Raw genomic sequence first — 15,700 nt, 5'->3', positions numbered from 1 at the left:
CTTAATTGCCTTAATTAGATTAAATATTAAATCACATGATCTCTCACTAATCCCTTTGTTAAATGGCATAATGTGACCTAAAATTATATAATCACAGTGCTGGCTTTATAAAGAGACATCACTGTTCCCTTGCATTTGCCCTACTGTCCCCTGTCCTGTGGACTGTGTCCCAATGCTGTGAGATCTCTCTCAACTTCACTGCTCTGAAAATTTATTATTTAATATTTATAATATGAAAAAAAATCATTAATTAATTTTTAATTTTTAAAAATAAATTATTTTTTTAATTTTTTTAAAATATTTATTAATTAATTTTATTTATTAATTTTAACTGTTATATATATTAAAAAATAAAAATATAATTATAATTTTTCGTTTATCAATAATTTACCATTTTATTTTAAATAATTGGTAGATGAATAATTTATTTTAACGATATATTTTTAATAATTTATAGATAAATTTTATTTTATTTTATTTTTTATAATAGTATTTAATTATTTAATTTTTATAATATAAAAAAAATTATTAGCCTATCTTTCAAATTTTATAAAAATATCTGTTATTTAGTTTTTTTATTAAATTATTTTAAATTTTTTTAATAATTAATTTTTAAAATTAATGGAATAACTAATTAATATATTTTATTAAATTTATAAATATTTTAATTTTTTTTAAAAAATTACTTTTTCGTCTATAACATAATCAACAAATTTATCCATTTATTTTTAAAATTTAATATTTTAATATTTAAAATTTGATTCTGTTAAAATTAAAAATGCTTCCGTAAACAACTATCCTTAATTACAGAAATAATGATCGAACTACTAGTTTTAAAACTTAATACTTTAGTTTCAATTTCAAAGATTAATCTCAAATTCAAAGATTTCTCACGATATTTGTGCTCGATGATATCTCTTTCGGTGCTTGTTCATCCATTTAATTTCATTCATCCATTTTCATCCATCCATTTGATTTCGTTCATTCCTCCACCATCATCGTGCTATTGTCCGTCACTCTTGTTTTCGTCACTTGCCACTAACTGTGATGTCCTCTCGCGTTGCTACTCCCACTTGCGGGGATGATGAGAGCTTTTTCAAGACTCCGATGAACTCAGCAAGCAGCGACAACGAGGCTTTGCAACTTCGACGAAGGCAGTAACAGCTTCGACTAAAGCGCAAGACGATGAGGAGTACTTCTTCGAGCAACAATGACGAGAGCAGTAATAATGATGAGGGTTTCTTTGCGACTACAATGAAAGTAATGGAGACGATGAAGGGTGCTTCTTTTCGGAGACGAGGAAGGCTTCATCTTTGGTGGTGACAATAACAAGAAGGACAGTGACAAGCTGGCAACGACTATGGAGTAAGGGAGGAGAGAGATCGGCTTGAGGGAAAGAGGAGAAAGGGTAGGGAGAAGAGAAAAGGAGGATAAGAATATTTTTATTTTACTCTCTTTTCTTTAATTAGGTTTAAATCATTTGACTTAATAAAATTTGCAGGTAAAAAATTTTAAATTTAGATGAAATGGGAGTAGAATGAATAAAATATTAAATTTTAAAAATAGAGAGATAAATTTATTAATTATATTATACTCCAATAATTGAAAAAATAATTTTCTCCATACTTTTTCAAAATTGAAAAGAAGTATATATATATATATATAACCCTTCCTCTCTTGCACTCAAAAGTCAAGACTATTAAACATTTGTAGACCAAACAAACTATACCAACCCAAAAACAACTTCTTCAATTTTCTTATATTTCTCAAACACAAAGGCCAAACATGTCTGAGCCTTCTTCTTCTTCTTCTTCTTCTGTTTGGTTGGCATCTTACACGAACCTGCAGTTCTTTACTCGCATAAGGCGGTTCTTGCAATCCAAAGCTGCACAGAAGAATAATAAGCCAAGAACCAAAGTTTCGATCGATAACAAAGAAGTGCGAGTAGCTATGGGTGGAGAAACTGAAGATGGTTCTTTGGTGTTACAAAGATCAGTGAAGAAACTTCACTTTGGAAGCTGGGAAGAGAAGGAGATGGCGGCTATGGAAATTGTTAGATTAGCTAAAGAAGATGTCAAGACAAGAAAGTTGATGGCTGAGCTCGGTGTTATTCCTGCCTTAGTTGAGTTGGTAGCATCGGAGGTGATTGCTCGCCGGCGAGTGGCCGTCAAGGCTTTGATTGAGCTTGCTAATGGAACTTACACGTAAGTTTTGGTTCTTGGATTTATTAGTTAATAACAAAATATTCTTCAAAGTGATTTAATTTCTTCTTTTTATTTTCTTTTATTCCAATTTTTTTTTTCCATTTCAGAAATTAACCGTTAAATATTTTAAAAAAAAATTCCTAACATACAAAAATTAATTAGTAAAATTTTTAATAAAAATATTTTTAATACACAGAAATTAATTAATAAAATTTTTAAAAATTTAAGAAATCAACTAATAAATTTTTTAAAATTATAAAAATTAAATAATAAAATATTTAATATCAATTAATAGATTTTTTTTAAAATATTAAAAATATTTTAATATTTTTTAAAATTAAAAAATTAATTTATGAATTTTTCGATATAATCTTTTCTAATAATAACTGAGTTAGGATAAGTATTTTAAAAGTAAATTCATAAAAGCAATAAGAAGATGGTCATCATCTTCTTAATTCTTTGATTCCAAAATCAAATCCCCAATTATCTTGATTTGGAATATTTCTTGATGTCAAGTAATTCAATGTTTCCATTTTTGACCCATTTTATTTAGAAAGCATTAAGAATTAATTTGGGGTGGAGCCCTGTTGAGAATTTGGCACAATTTGACTTTTTAAGGAATAAAGAGGGGCAGGTTAGTCAGAGGTCACATGGTAGTTGGTCTACCAGATTTCTGAATTCCTGACCCAGATTCCATTCTTTTGCTTTTATTAGGCCTTTGGGGTAGGGTAGGGTACCCTTGCAGCCAGAAATGTACCTCTAGCTTGCAAAGCTGTGATGCATTGAGGACCACTAAATGCTGTAGCTCATAAATTTCACTTATTAGAAAATGTTAAAATTTTATTTTATTTTTTAAATAAACGAAAATAAGCGAGTTTAAAGCTCACTGAAAATCAAACTTGAACACAAAATTTTGCTTATTTTATTTTATTTTATTGTATTTTTCTATTATTGGTGAATTAACCCATTTAATATTTTTTTTTACTGAGTTAACCCATTTCATTAAAATCATATGAAATTAATTAAGAATGATGCCCATAGATTAGGAGACCAAACGGTGACTAGGGGCGAGCAATATTCGGTTCAAATTGAAAAAATAGATCGAATTGAATCGATTTAAAAATTTGATTTGGTTTTTTATACATTTCGGTTCGGTTTGGTTTTTAATTTCAGAAATTTCGATTATTTTAGTTCGATTCGGTTTTTATCAGAAAAAATTAAAAAAACTGAACCGAACCGATTAGTGATAATAATATGTTTTTTCAATAATATAGAGAAATTAAATAATATTAAAATTAAAATATTTTAATTAAATTTTAAAATATTAAAAATAAAGTGTAAAAAATAAAAAAATTATTAAAAATCGAAACTGATCAAATCGAACCGAATCGAGCCGAATCAGACCGATTCGGTTCGATTCGATTTTTTGCCAAAATCAATTTGATTCGATTTTCATAAACACTAAAATTTCGATTTTCAGTTTATTCGATTCGATTCAATTTTAAACTGAATCGATCGAATGCTCACCTCTAACTGTGGGTGAGTGCTTAATTACTTTCCACTAGGTTTTTGTGGTGGTGAGAAGCTTGAAGAGACAATGATGTTTAATGAACAGACATTGTTGTCCATGAATATTATAAATTAATCACAAGTTGTAAGATTTAGTGCAATTCATGAGATTCCCTATGATCTTGAGCAATAAATAAACTCATTTTCTTGACCTACACCTTTCAACACAGATCTAAATCTTGGAATCTCATTGGCTTTCCTTCCCATAAAATTTATTTTTTATTAGTTTGGTTCATTGATTGGTTGGTTTGGTTTGCATAATCTTTCTGGTTTTCTCAGCTGCGGTTGGGGATAAGAATAGATGGAGTATTTTTTAATATTCTATTTATTAAATTTAAATAATATATAATTAGATTTTAAATATATTTAAATTTAAAAATTAATATTTATAATTGGTTCGAATTTTCAGGAACAAAACCCTCATGGTAGAAGCAGGAATCTTTTCAAAACTAACCAAGAACACAGAAGTTTCAGAGGATTCAATGATGCATGATTTAGCAGAATTAATCTTATCCTTATCTTCTTTGGCAAATAACCAATTCTCTCTTGCCTCATCAGAAGTTCTACCATTTCTAGTCAGAATTCTTGAATCAAGCTCAAGTGTTGAAACCAAAGAATCCTGTTTAGGCACTTTATACAACCTCTCAGCAGTGTTAGAAAATGCAGGACCTTTGATCTCTAATGGTGTTGTTCAAACTCTCTTGACTCTCATATCAGTAAAACAACTCTCAGAGAAAGCCCTAGCAACTCTAGGGCATCTAGTTGTGACCTTAATGGGAAAGAAAGCAATGGAAAATAATCCAATTGTGCCAGAAAGCTTGATAGAGATTCTCACATGGGATGAAAAACCCAAATGCCAAGAATTATCAGCTTATATTCTAATGATTCTAGCTTATCAAAGCTCATCTCAGAGAGAAAAAATGGCCAAGTCTGGAATTGTCCCTGTGCTTCTTGAAGTTGCTCTACTGGGGAGTCCTTTAGCTCAGAAGAGAGCATTGAAGCTACTGCAATGGTTCAAAGATCAGAGGTTGACCAGGATGGGCCCACATTCTGGGCCCCAGACAGGAAGGATAGCAATGGGGTCTCCTGTAAATCCAAGAGAGAGTGAAGAAGGAAAGAAAATGATGAAGAATTTGGTGAAGCAGAGTCTGTATAAGAATATGGAGATGATCACAAGGAGAGCTAATGCTTCTGGGGATTCTTCAAAGCTCAAGTCTTTGGTTATTAGTACAAGTTCTAAGAGCTTGCCTTATTGAAGATTTTATAGGCAGTTTGAGGAATTTCCAAGCTTCTTTTGAATTCTTTTGGGCAATGGTATGCATTTCTTGTGCAAATAGCTTATTACAATTGTACATGTTGGCCAGTTCTTTTTTTTTTTTTTTTTTAATAATATAAAATTAATATTTATTATTTAATAAAATTAATACATAAATATGTTCTTAAAAAAAAATTATATATAACTATAATATAATCGTAGGCAAATAAATAGTTCACTCTTTGTTAACTTTATTCTAATAAAAAATTAAAATTAATAATTTTATATTTTTATTTATCTAAAATTATTACTTTTAATTAAATTTAATTATTTATAAGTAGAAAGATATGAATAATATTTTAACATATATAATTTTTTATTGGCTAGACATATATTTACACTCTTATAATATTTTATATTAATTAATTAAATACCAAAATTAAAATTATGATCTATTAAACATTTAAATTTATAAAAATTATAATAATTAAACATAAATTAACCACATATGATAATTTATAAAATAAAAAAAAATAATTCAGTTCGTTAAATTTAAAATTTTGCTATTTCTACTTTAAATTTTTATAAAATAATAAATTATATTCATTTAATTTTATTAATTTATAAAATTTAATAGTATAACTAATAAAATTTAGAATATAGTCAATAATATCTATGATTAATTTTTATTTTTTTACATAAAATATCAATAATATAATTAATTTATATTTAATTATTATGATTTTTATAAATTTCCGTATTGAATGGTAAATAAATCTTAATTAGCATAAATATACATTTGAAATTTTTTTATTATTAATATTTTATTTATAAATATTTGATTTTTAATATAATAAAAAAATCGTTGTTTATAAACTTTTGCTTTTATTAAAAAATCCTAATATTTCATTTGAATAGAATTAGAATTTTAATTATTATAAACAAAAAATTAATATGTATTTGATACAAATTTAATTTATTAAATAAAATATTAGTACTGAAAATTATTAACGAAGAATATTTGCCGTAAATGTTTTTGTGACGAATTAATAGCAATGAACAGAAGCTATTAAAAACGCAAAGAATCGTTGTTAAAGGTATTAGCAACAGTATTGTCGCTAAAACTAATTAGTGACAAAAGTACCATTGATTGCTTCATCATTAGCAACGAATTTAAATAGCCGTCACCAATAACACTGCTTTATTTTATTTATTTTTTTATTTTATTATATTTTTATTTTATTTATTTACTCCATCCCATAATTTTTATCACAGTTTTATGCAAGAAAAATAATTATTTTATTAATTTTTCAATTATATTCATCTTAAATACATTAACTTTTATTAATTACATAGAAATATTTTAAATATTCACTTAAAAAATAACATTTAATAAGAGATTATTTTGAAAATAAGATAAAATTAAACATGATTATAATAATTAATTTATATTTTATTATAATATAAAAAAATAATAATTAAAAAAATAAAAATTATGAAATAGAAAGAGTAATATATATTAAATTTTTTATAATCAATTAAATTAAATTGTTTGTTATTTAAAATAAGGAAAATTAAAAATTTTAAATTTACATGAATTCTAAAATTAATTTAATAATAAAAATATTATTATAAATAATATAAAAATTTAGAAGTAATTTAAGTAATTCATTATTTCCCTCTTTTTACTTTTATATATATTATAATTATATAATATATATATATATATATATATATATATATATATATATATATATTATAGATATAATAAATATAAATATTATAAATAACTAATATCATTTGAATATGAAAAATAAATTTTTTTATCAAATATAAAATTAACTTATGAAAATTAAAAATACAAATAATTATTTGAGAATAATATCGAAGAATAAAAACAATTATATATGTGTATTTTTAGACAGATAATAATAAAAAAATTATTTTAAACCAATTATAATTATTAATTCAATAAACTAAATTCATATAAGATTTTAACTCTATAAAATTTTAATGTGCATATATATATATATATATATACACATAGATATATTTATTAACTAATTAAAATTAAAGTTAATAGTAGAAAAAATTTACAATTATTATGTATTTTTTAATTAAACTCCACTTTTTAAAATTTTTCATTTCTATGCTATCATTATTTGTACCCTTAAAAATTAATAGAATTATTTTATCAATATCACGATAGTATTCCGCATTTTAAAATTTGATAATATTAGTATAATTTTTTAAAAAAATAATAAATTAGCATTATAATTGAAAGTTAAAAGAATAATTTAAAAATATCTTAAAAAATTATTTTATTATTTTTTATATTTTTATGTTGAATTATATTAAATATTATTTTAAATTATTTTTAATGCTTCATGACTAATATATTTAATAAGATTATTTTTTTAATAATAATTTTAAAAATAATGTTAAATAGTAAAAATATTAGATATATTTAAAAAAAATTGATTGATAATAATTTTAGTCAAAATAAGATTAAAATAAATTATTTTTATAAAATTATTGATAAAAATAAATAAATTAAATAATAATATAAATAGTAATTTTTAAATACAGTAAAAAATAATAGTTTAATAATTTTCTAATTTTTAATCATATAAATAATGGTAGAGTATATTTAATTAGAAATAAAATAATAGATTTTAATTGGTAAAAAATAAAAATATAACACTTTTTAAAAATTAATTCTAAATTTTATTAATGTTTCGTGCTGATATGGCGTTGACGTGATGAGTGGTATGGCAATTTCATTAGTTTTTTAATATCATAAATTATGGCAATTTGATTAGTTTTCTAACGGTACCGTTGAACGTATTTAGATCAATTTTAAAATGTTAGAATTTAATTAATAATAAAAATATGAATATAATTACAATAAAATAAAAAATATAAAATTTTTTAATAATTAACTCTTAAAATTATTACTATATTAAATACAGCCATATGTAATTCAAATTCAATAAATACTTAAAATGTAACTAAAATAAAAATACAATATTTTTATTTATGTAGTAATGCTTATTATATAATAAAGTTATTAAGTATACAATTTTTTTTAAAAAAATATTATTTATTTTTATTTTATTTATTTATTTTTACTTATTTATTTTAAAAATTATGACTAATTTTTTATTATCTATTATTTTATTTACAATTATTTTTAATATAATAAAACATTATTATTTGTAAAGTTTTATTCTTATAAAAAATATAATACTTGTTTATTTTAATATTTTTAATTGTATTAAAATATTAATTACTATAAATAAAAATTAGTATGTTAAAGTTATTTAAATAAATCTTATATAAATTTAATTTATCAAATAATGTGTTAATTGTTAAAAATTATTAATAACAAAAACTTCATTGTAAAAAATTTTAAAATGCAGCGTAAGCAAAGTTTTAGCTGTGTATTATAGTAAGGAAAAGAAAATTATTTAGCAAAAGAAAATTTTATCGTCAAAAGTTTTACATTATATAGAAAATTTTAGCGATCAATAATAGTAACAAAAAATTTATTTAGCAATAATAGCATTATTTAAATCAATTAATATGGTAAAATAATGAGTTAAAATATTATTGGTCAATCTATAAAAGAAAATGAGATGGTTGGCGCCTATAAACAGTCACTCCAACGCTCAGGTTAGTAATTTATCATAAATGGCAAGTGTAAAAAGTTAGTTTGAGTTTAGAATGAGTGTATAAGAATGCGTACTTTAAATTTTATGTATCATTTGCTTTTATACTGTAAGAAAATGGAGTTAATTAACGAATTTTCAGAAAATCCGACTGGTACCGGCTAGTAAATAAGGGATTCCGCGATTATAGGCAAAATAAGGATCTACCGAATTCTATCCTCTAATGGTAACTTATGTAACAAGGAGCTCGACTACTTCAGGAGAGGGCAAGTGTTGTGTTGCTCTGAGCATTGATCGTTACGATGCTCGAGGTCTTCTTTTTCTCTAGGTGAAACTTCCGTAACCGAGTATCATAGCTCTGTGGAGCCTTGCCACTTGGCTCAGTCATCTGGTGACAGTTTATAGCATACTTTCGGCGAATATTATGTCATATTAGAAGTCCCTATCGATCTTCGACTCTACAAATTCGAAAATTATAACTGTTTTCATGGCCTTGAACATGTGATATACATGAATTGGCTCTTTATACCCATATCTTTTTGCCTGTTCCTAAACATAAATGATGATTGCCTTACTTCTCGAGCAATATTTATACTTGCCATCGAAATCACAATATAAAATCTCCCTTTCTCCTGCAATTACCACTTTTGCTCTCAATTGCTTTCTTCTGCTTACAATAGACTTGGCTACTCAGTCATCTCTAACTATTTCATTCTCTAAAAGGTAACTCCTACTTCCGCTCCTTTTTCCTATTTCTTAAGATGAATAGGACTTTTTCTTCTTTGTCGTTTTCTTTTGATAGATGTTCCACCTCGAGCTCTTTCTTTAGCGGCCCTATCCGTACTCCAGCTCCCATCGTTCCATTGAGGGTGGTCCATGATAACGATAGCCTCCTGATGAATGACATCCCATCTGTGCTGATTGAGAAGGATATAGACTGATTGCATGACCATTACCAGATCTCTCGAGAGATTTTCCAGGTTTATGCTTTACACCCGAATGTTCATGTGGATGATCAAATCGCTGCAAAGGATACAATCATAGTCTATAAAGAACAGTTGAAGGTAGATCTTCGGTTCTCAATGGACCCGTTTTTTATTGAAGTCCTTAGTTTTCACAAGTTGTCAGTCATCAAATTGCACTCCCAACAACTGAAGGATTTTGATGGCATTCCAGCTTATATGCTTTAACAATAATATCGAGTCGAGCATTGCACTCTTCTCCCATCTATACCAGCTAGGTACACGAAAGAACGAAGAGTTGTGGTTCTTCAATGGGAAGAAACATATGACGCTTTTGGACCGGATAACCTCCTTACTAAAGTGCTGGAATAATAAGTTTTTCATTCTCTGTCATAGGGTGTTCGAAGGTTTTGGACAGCTCTGAACTTACTAAAATTTGTACGTAGAGCTTAAAAAGAATGGGGTCCTACCACAGAGTGACGAAGAAGAGGCTTTGCACGTCCTCCTAAAGATGGCATCAACCTAGAGAATGGATATCAACGTGTCGGTGAGGAACGCCAGGTTGTCTTGGCAAAGCCACTATCAGGCAGAGCAGGCTCAGCTGCCTTCGCCATCTAAACAACAGACCCCTCGGATGATCCAACCCTCTCCTGTAGAGCAGGATATTTTACTTTTATCATTTTTCTTTCAAATTATTTTACTTACTCACTCTCTACTTTATGCAGATATGATGGACAAAGGGAAAAACAAGTTCGCCAAAGTGGCACGTGCTACCTACAAAGGCAAGGCTTCTACTGGAACATCCGGCCCACCTCCAAAATGGGCTCGCCGGGCAGAGGAGATCGTTAGGCTTCCTTCTCCCCATCCTCTGTGTACACCAGAGCAAATTGTGTCCCAACCCGAGTCTTCCTCCAGGGTTACTTCTTCAATGCCGCTTGTCCAAATTGGACCACAATAAGAAGAGGCTGGATTTGGAGCCCTCTGGTCTCGAGGCATCCAACACTTGGTGCTGGCACTGACCCGGGTGAACTCGCTACTTGAGAAATCCTGGTTGTTAGTCTGATTGCAAAGAATGCCTTGCAGCCAGGTGACTGTCACCGTCTAAACGAAGTTGAGATGGATGACCTTTACAACAACGTTATCCACTCCGCAATGGAGAGTGCCTTGTGTGCCTACTTAGCCAAGGAGTGTAATAAGACTATGAGGAGAGAGTATGGAGCATAGGAGACAGACAAAAATCTCGTGCAAGAAGAGTGCACCGAGTTGAAGGCTCGGGTTATTGAGGTGGAAAACACCATGAAGGAGACCCCAGAGTCTATAGACAAGCTCTAGGCAAACCTAGATGAGGCCAACACTTCAAAACTCGCCTTTGAGAATCGGGCTAAAATCACTGAGGACCTAGTGGCTATCCTTCAACGACAAGTCTAGGAGCTATAGTCTCAAGTTTAAGAGAACCGGACCGCCACAGACAGGGTGACTGAACTGAAAGTTGAGCTTCAAGAGACGGTGGTCCGGGGCAGGGAGATGTTTATCCAAGGACAGGACTCCATGAAGAAAGAGCTTATCAAATGATTTTCTGTGGAGGACTGCTCCTAGATTGACGACATTTTCTCAAATGAAGAGGAGGAGGAACAAACTGAAGACAATCCGACCGACCGAGTCTTTACAAATAATGTAATAGATGTAGAAAATATAACTGTAATAGAGACTCAGGAAGAGGAGACTGAAGATGTCCCTCCTCCTATGTAATTTTCTTTATGTAATGTATAAAATTTTTATTTTTGTCTTTATTTTTGCTAAGTATTTTAAGATCGGTACTCGATCCAATCGTAAAATAATAAGAACTTTCATTCAATTATTTCACAAATCAAGCGCAAATTGAGAAATAAGTCGCAAATTGTGAAATAAGTCTTAAATAACTTGAAAAATTTTATTAACGGGATTATCGCCCTGTCAAGTGTCTAGCAGTTACCCGCCTTGTGGTCTTGGCATAAAATGTCTTGAAAATTTTATTAACGGGACTAACACTCAATCAAGTGCTTGGCAGTTACCCGTCTTGTGGCCTTGACATAAAATGTATTGGATAAATTACTTAAGCAAGACTAACACCCGGTCATGGGCCTGGCAGTTACTCGCGTTTTGGCTTATCTCTAAAAAATGCTTGATCATTGGCTTTTAATTTTAGCAAACCATCATTCCTCATAATTGAATAACACAACACATAAAAAAAAATACCTCGTTAATATTATTGATAAAACTTTCATAAATTACAGATATTCTAGGAATAGGGAATGACCCGACCATCTAACTTGGCCAATTTATAAGCCCTATGGTGAATAACCTTTAAGACCCTAAATGGTTTTTTTTCAGTTTTTACCCAACTTATCAAACCCCGGCATTACCGCATGTTACATCAGTCCTTTTAAGAACTAAGTCTTATACACTAAAACTTAGGGTTTAAACCTATTGTTGAACATTTGAGACATTTTGTTTCTATAGACAGCCATTCTAATCACAACTTACTCTCATAAAAACTCGGATTGGTCCAGGTTGAATTGCATCTCTTCGGGGTCCCCTGAGGACTCAGGGTGCTGAGTCCTAAAACTGCTTACTTGAACCTCCACTACTGCTTCGTCCTCATATAATAGTGAGAACAAGGTTTCTCCTTTGACTACTCTTGGGGTTATTTTGTATGCCTAGAGGATGTGGGGTAACTCCTCAGTCCAGCTACTTTTGGCTTTGTCGAGCATTTTCTTCAAACCTTGAAGGATTGTTCTGTTTGTGACCTTGGTCATATCTTTGGTCTGAGGATGGTATGCTGAGTTTAATCGTAGGTCAATATCCCATTTCCTGCAAAAGTCTTTAAATTTTAAACTCGCAAACTGGGTTCCATTTTCAGTGATAACTACATTGGGGATCCAAAATGGGTGAATATGTTTTTGCTGACGAAGGAGATTGCTCGCGTTGTGGTGATAGACTGGACTGCTTTTGCCTCGGCCCACTTGCTGAAATGGTCAACTACCATGATCACGAACTTTTTTAACCCGGTTGCTTTTAAGAATGGGTCAAGGATGCTAGCTCCCATCGAAAAAAGGGCCAAAGGCTTCTGATTGCTACTTGCATTTTACCTAGGTTTCAAGGAATGCTTGCATACACTTGACACCGTTGGCACTTCTGGAGGAGCTCCTTTGCATCCTACATTACTGTTGGCTAGTAATATCCTTGTCTGAATGCTTTTCAGGCGATCGTTCGAGCTCTTTCATGGCTTTCACAATATCCTTCATGGATATCTCTAAGGATACTCTGACCATCATCTTTTGTTACACACTGTAACCACGGTTGTGTTCACAATCTCCTATACAACCAACCATTTATTAGCACATATCTAGAAAATTTTCTTATAACCTGTTTGGCCGATAATTCATCTATTGGTAACTAGTCCTCCGTCAGAAATCTATACACCAAAGTCATCCACGATTCCCCCTCCTCAATTAGTAAAGACTCCTGTTCATCGGTTGCTGGAGTATGTAGTACTTCAAACTGAAATGACTGAGTTAAGTGCTTCTCTCCTGTCACCGCCATTTTTGCCAACTGATTAGCTTCTTCGTTGTTGCTTCTTGCCGCTTGGTGAAGTTCATAGTTGCCTTGCCCATCCTTGATTCTCGTCATTAAGGATTGGGCTTTCTCTTCATATTTGACGAGATTGGGATCCTAAAATTTGAACTGTCCCTAACACTGATTAACAACGAGTTGTGAGTCATTAAAAATAATTGACTTTTGTATGCTTATTTTCATGATAATCCTTAGTGCCGTGATCACAGTCTTGTACTCGGCTACATTGTTGGTAGTATTGAAGGTGAGTTTTGTTGCTTACCAAATCTTTATTCCCATTTGACTTTGTAGAAGAATTTCAATTCTAGAATCCCTGGCTCCACAGGCACCATCCACCCATACCTTCCATTCTTCAACAGCCGATTCAGAGGTCTCTACGGATGGAGTCATTTTTGTAATAAAGTCAGGTAAAGCTTGGGCTTTCATTACGTTTCTAGGTACATACCTGATATCATATACTAATAGTATCACCGCCCAGGTGGACAATCGCTTTGACAGTTCTAGCCTATGAAGTACCTTTCGTAGAGGATCATTTGTCCTTACCTCTATGGTATGAGACTCGAAGTAAGGACACAATTTTGTGGCAAACATTCGAATTGCAAAGGCCAACTTTTTGAGAGGGGGATAATTCAATTCTGCACCCTTCAAGACCTGGCTGGCATAGTAGACAGGGCTTTGCTCTCCCTTGTACTCTCGTACAATCATGGAGCTTAGCAAAGAAGGAAACGATAAAAATTTTTCAAATTAAAGAATGCTTCAACGCACTCTTCTTCCCATACAAACTTGTTTTTGTATTTTAATACTTTAAAGAATGGTAGACACCTCCTGACTGAGTATGATATAAATCGGCCAAGAATTGTAACTCGCCCATTTAGCTTCTGTATATTATTTATACATTTGGGTGTTTCCATATCTTGTATGACCTTAATTTTATCTGGACTTACTTCTATGCCTCTTTTAGATACTATACTAAATTTTTCAACCTTTACCCCAAAAGTATATTTATTAGGGTTGAGTTTCATACCTGCCTTATCCAGTACGTTGAAAACCATCTGGATGTCGTATGTGTGATCTTTTAAGGTTCGACTTTTCACCACCATGTCATCCATGTACACTTCCACTGTCGTTCCCACTAGATCTTTGAAGATACCTGACACCAACCATTGATAGGTCGCCCTTGTATTCTTTAACTCAAATGGCATCACCTTGTAATAAAAAATCCATTCATCCGTGATGAAAGTGGTTTTTTCATCGTCCTTAGGATCCATTAAGATCTGTTGGTACCTTGAAATGACATGTAAAAAAGAGACCACAAAGTGACCTGAGGTAGAATCTACTAACCTATCGATAGATGGGAATGGATAGTGATCTTTTGGTTACGCCTTATTCAGATTAGTAAATTCCACACACATTCTCCACTTTCTATTTGCCTTTTTAACTAGTACAAAATTAGCGAGCCATGTAGAATACTGAACCTCTTTTATTAGACTAATTTTATTGACTTATAAATAGACAACTTGTGGGTGAATAGGGTCGAGTCTACACCTATTACATCTTCTTTCTATTAGTTTCTAATTGGACCTCTTCTACGATTCTGCTAGTTATGGCTTCGTATGAGAATCTAGTTTTTTCAGAAAATCGATCGATAGCATTGTCTTCCCGAGACTTTTTGTAGAGTGTCTGTAGCATTCCTGTGCTGACTTCTGGCTGCCTTGAACAATAGCCAATCCCCCTAGAGCTGGCAACTTTAAACACATAATACCGTAAATTTCGCATGCAACTCCCTTTGTGCTTATTATCACCCATCACGAAGGGGAGATTAATTGTGCCTAGAACTGTCACAATTTTGTCTCTAGTCCCACTAACGGGTAGGAGACTTTAGTGAGATTATTTTTATCTAAACCTAACTTGTTAAATACTTTAAAATTAATAAGGTTGATGGAACTACTTGTGTCTATTAAGACTCGCCTCATGTCATACCTATTCAACCGAAAACTTATGACTAATGGATCATTGTGAAAAAAACTCTATCACCTTATTTGCGAGTGCAAACTTTATCTCTTGCTTTGCCTACGGCTCTTACTCTAAAGACAAGACATCCTCAACGACATGCTTATTCTTACCCTTACCATCATTAGAAATCACATGTATAACCCCAACGGGTTCATTGTCAATAGCGTTTTTATGAGTTCTTACCTTAGGCTCGGGTCTCCTTTCCTCTCTATCATTTCTAGTAAACTTTCAAAGTGTGTCGTCCCTTATCTTTTAACTGTAGGTATTCTTCCATTCTATGCTCGTGATCTTCGTTGAATCGATAATATTTGGTCCTATCTCACCCGCTGGCTTTATCAAGGTTGAGCTTGGAGGGCCATCTGATCTCTTTATCATTTTTTCTGATCCACATCAAAATGTGCATTCGTGAGTCAT

At 30.6% G+C, this 15,700-nt stretch overlaps 1 protein-coding gene across 1 annotated transcript; it reads left to right on the top strand.

Annotated features, from left to right (window-relative positions):
- The first annotated feature begins 883 nt into the window (after window positions 1–883).
- Window positions 884–5,154, top strand: LOC110603535 (U-box domain-containing protein 7). The gene is made up of 2 exons (XM_021741286.2): window positions 884–2,204; window positions 4,183–5,154. Exons 1-2 carry the CDS (start codon window positions 1,786–1,788, stop codon window positions 5,027–5,029), a joined length of 1,266 nt encoding a protein of 421 aa, XP_021596978.1. The 5' UTR covers window positions 884–1,785; the 3' UTR covers window positions 5,030–5,154.
- The last annotated feature ends 10,546 nt before the right edge of the window (window positions 5,155–15,700 follow it).

The sequence above is a fragment of the Manihot esculenta genome, chromosome 16 (genome assembly GCF_001659605.2).
Source record: "Manihot esculenta cultivar AM560-2 chromosome 16, M.esculenta_v8, whole genome shotgun sequence".
NCBI classification, from domain to species: Eukaryota; Viridiplantae; Streptophyta; class Magnoliopsida; order Malpighiales; family Euphorbiaceae; genus Manihot; species Manihot esculenta.
Note: the sequence above shows the minus strand (reverse complement) of the source record. Positions and strands in the feature narration are given on the sequence as shown.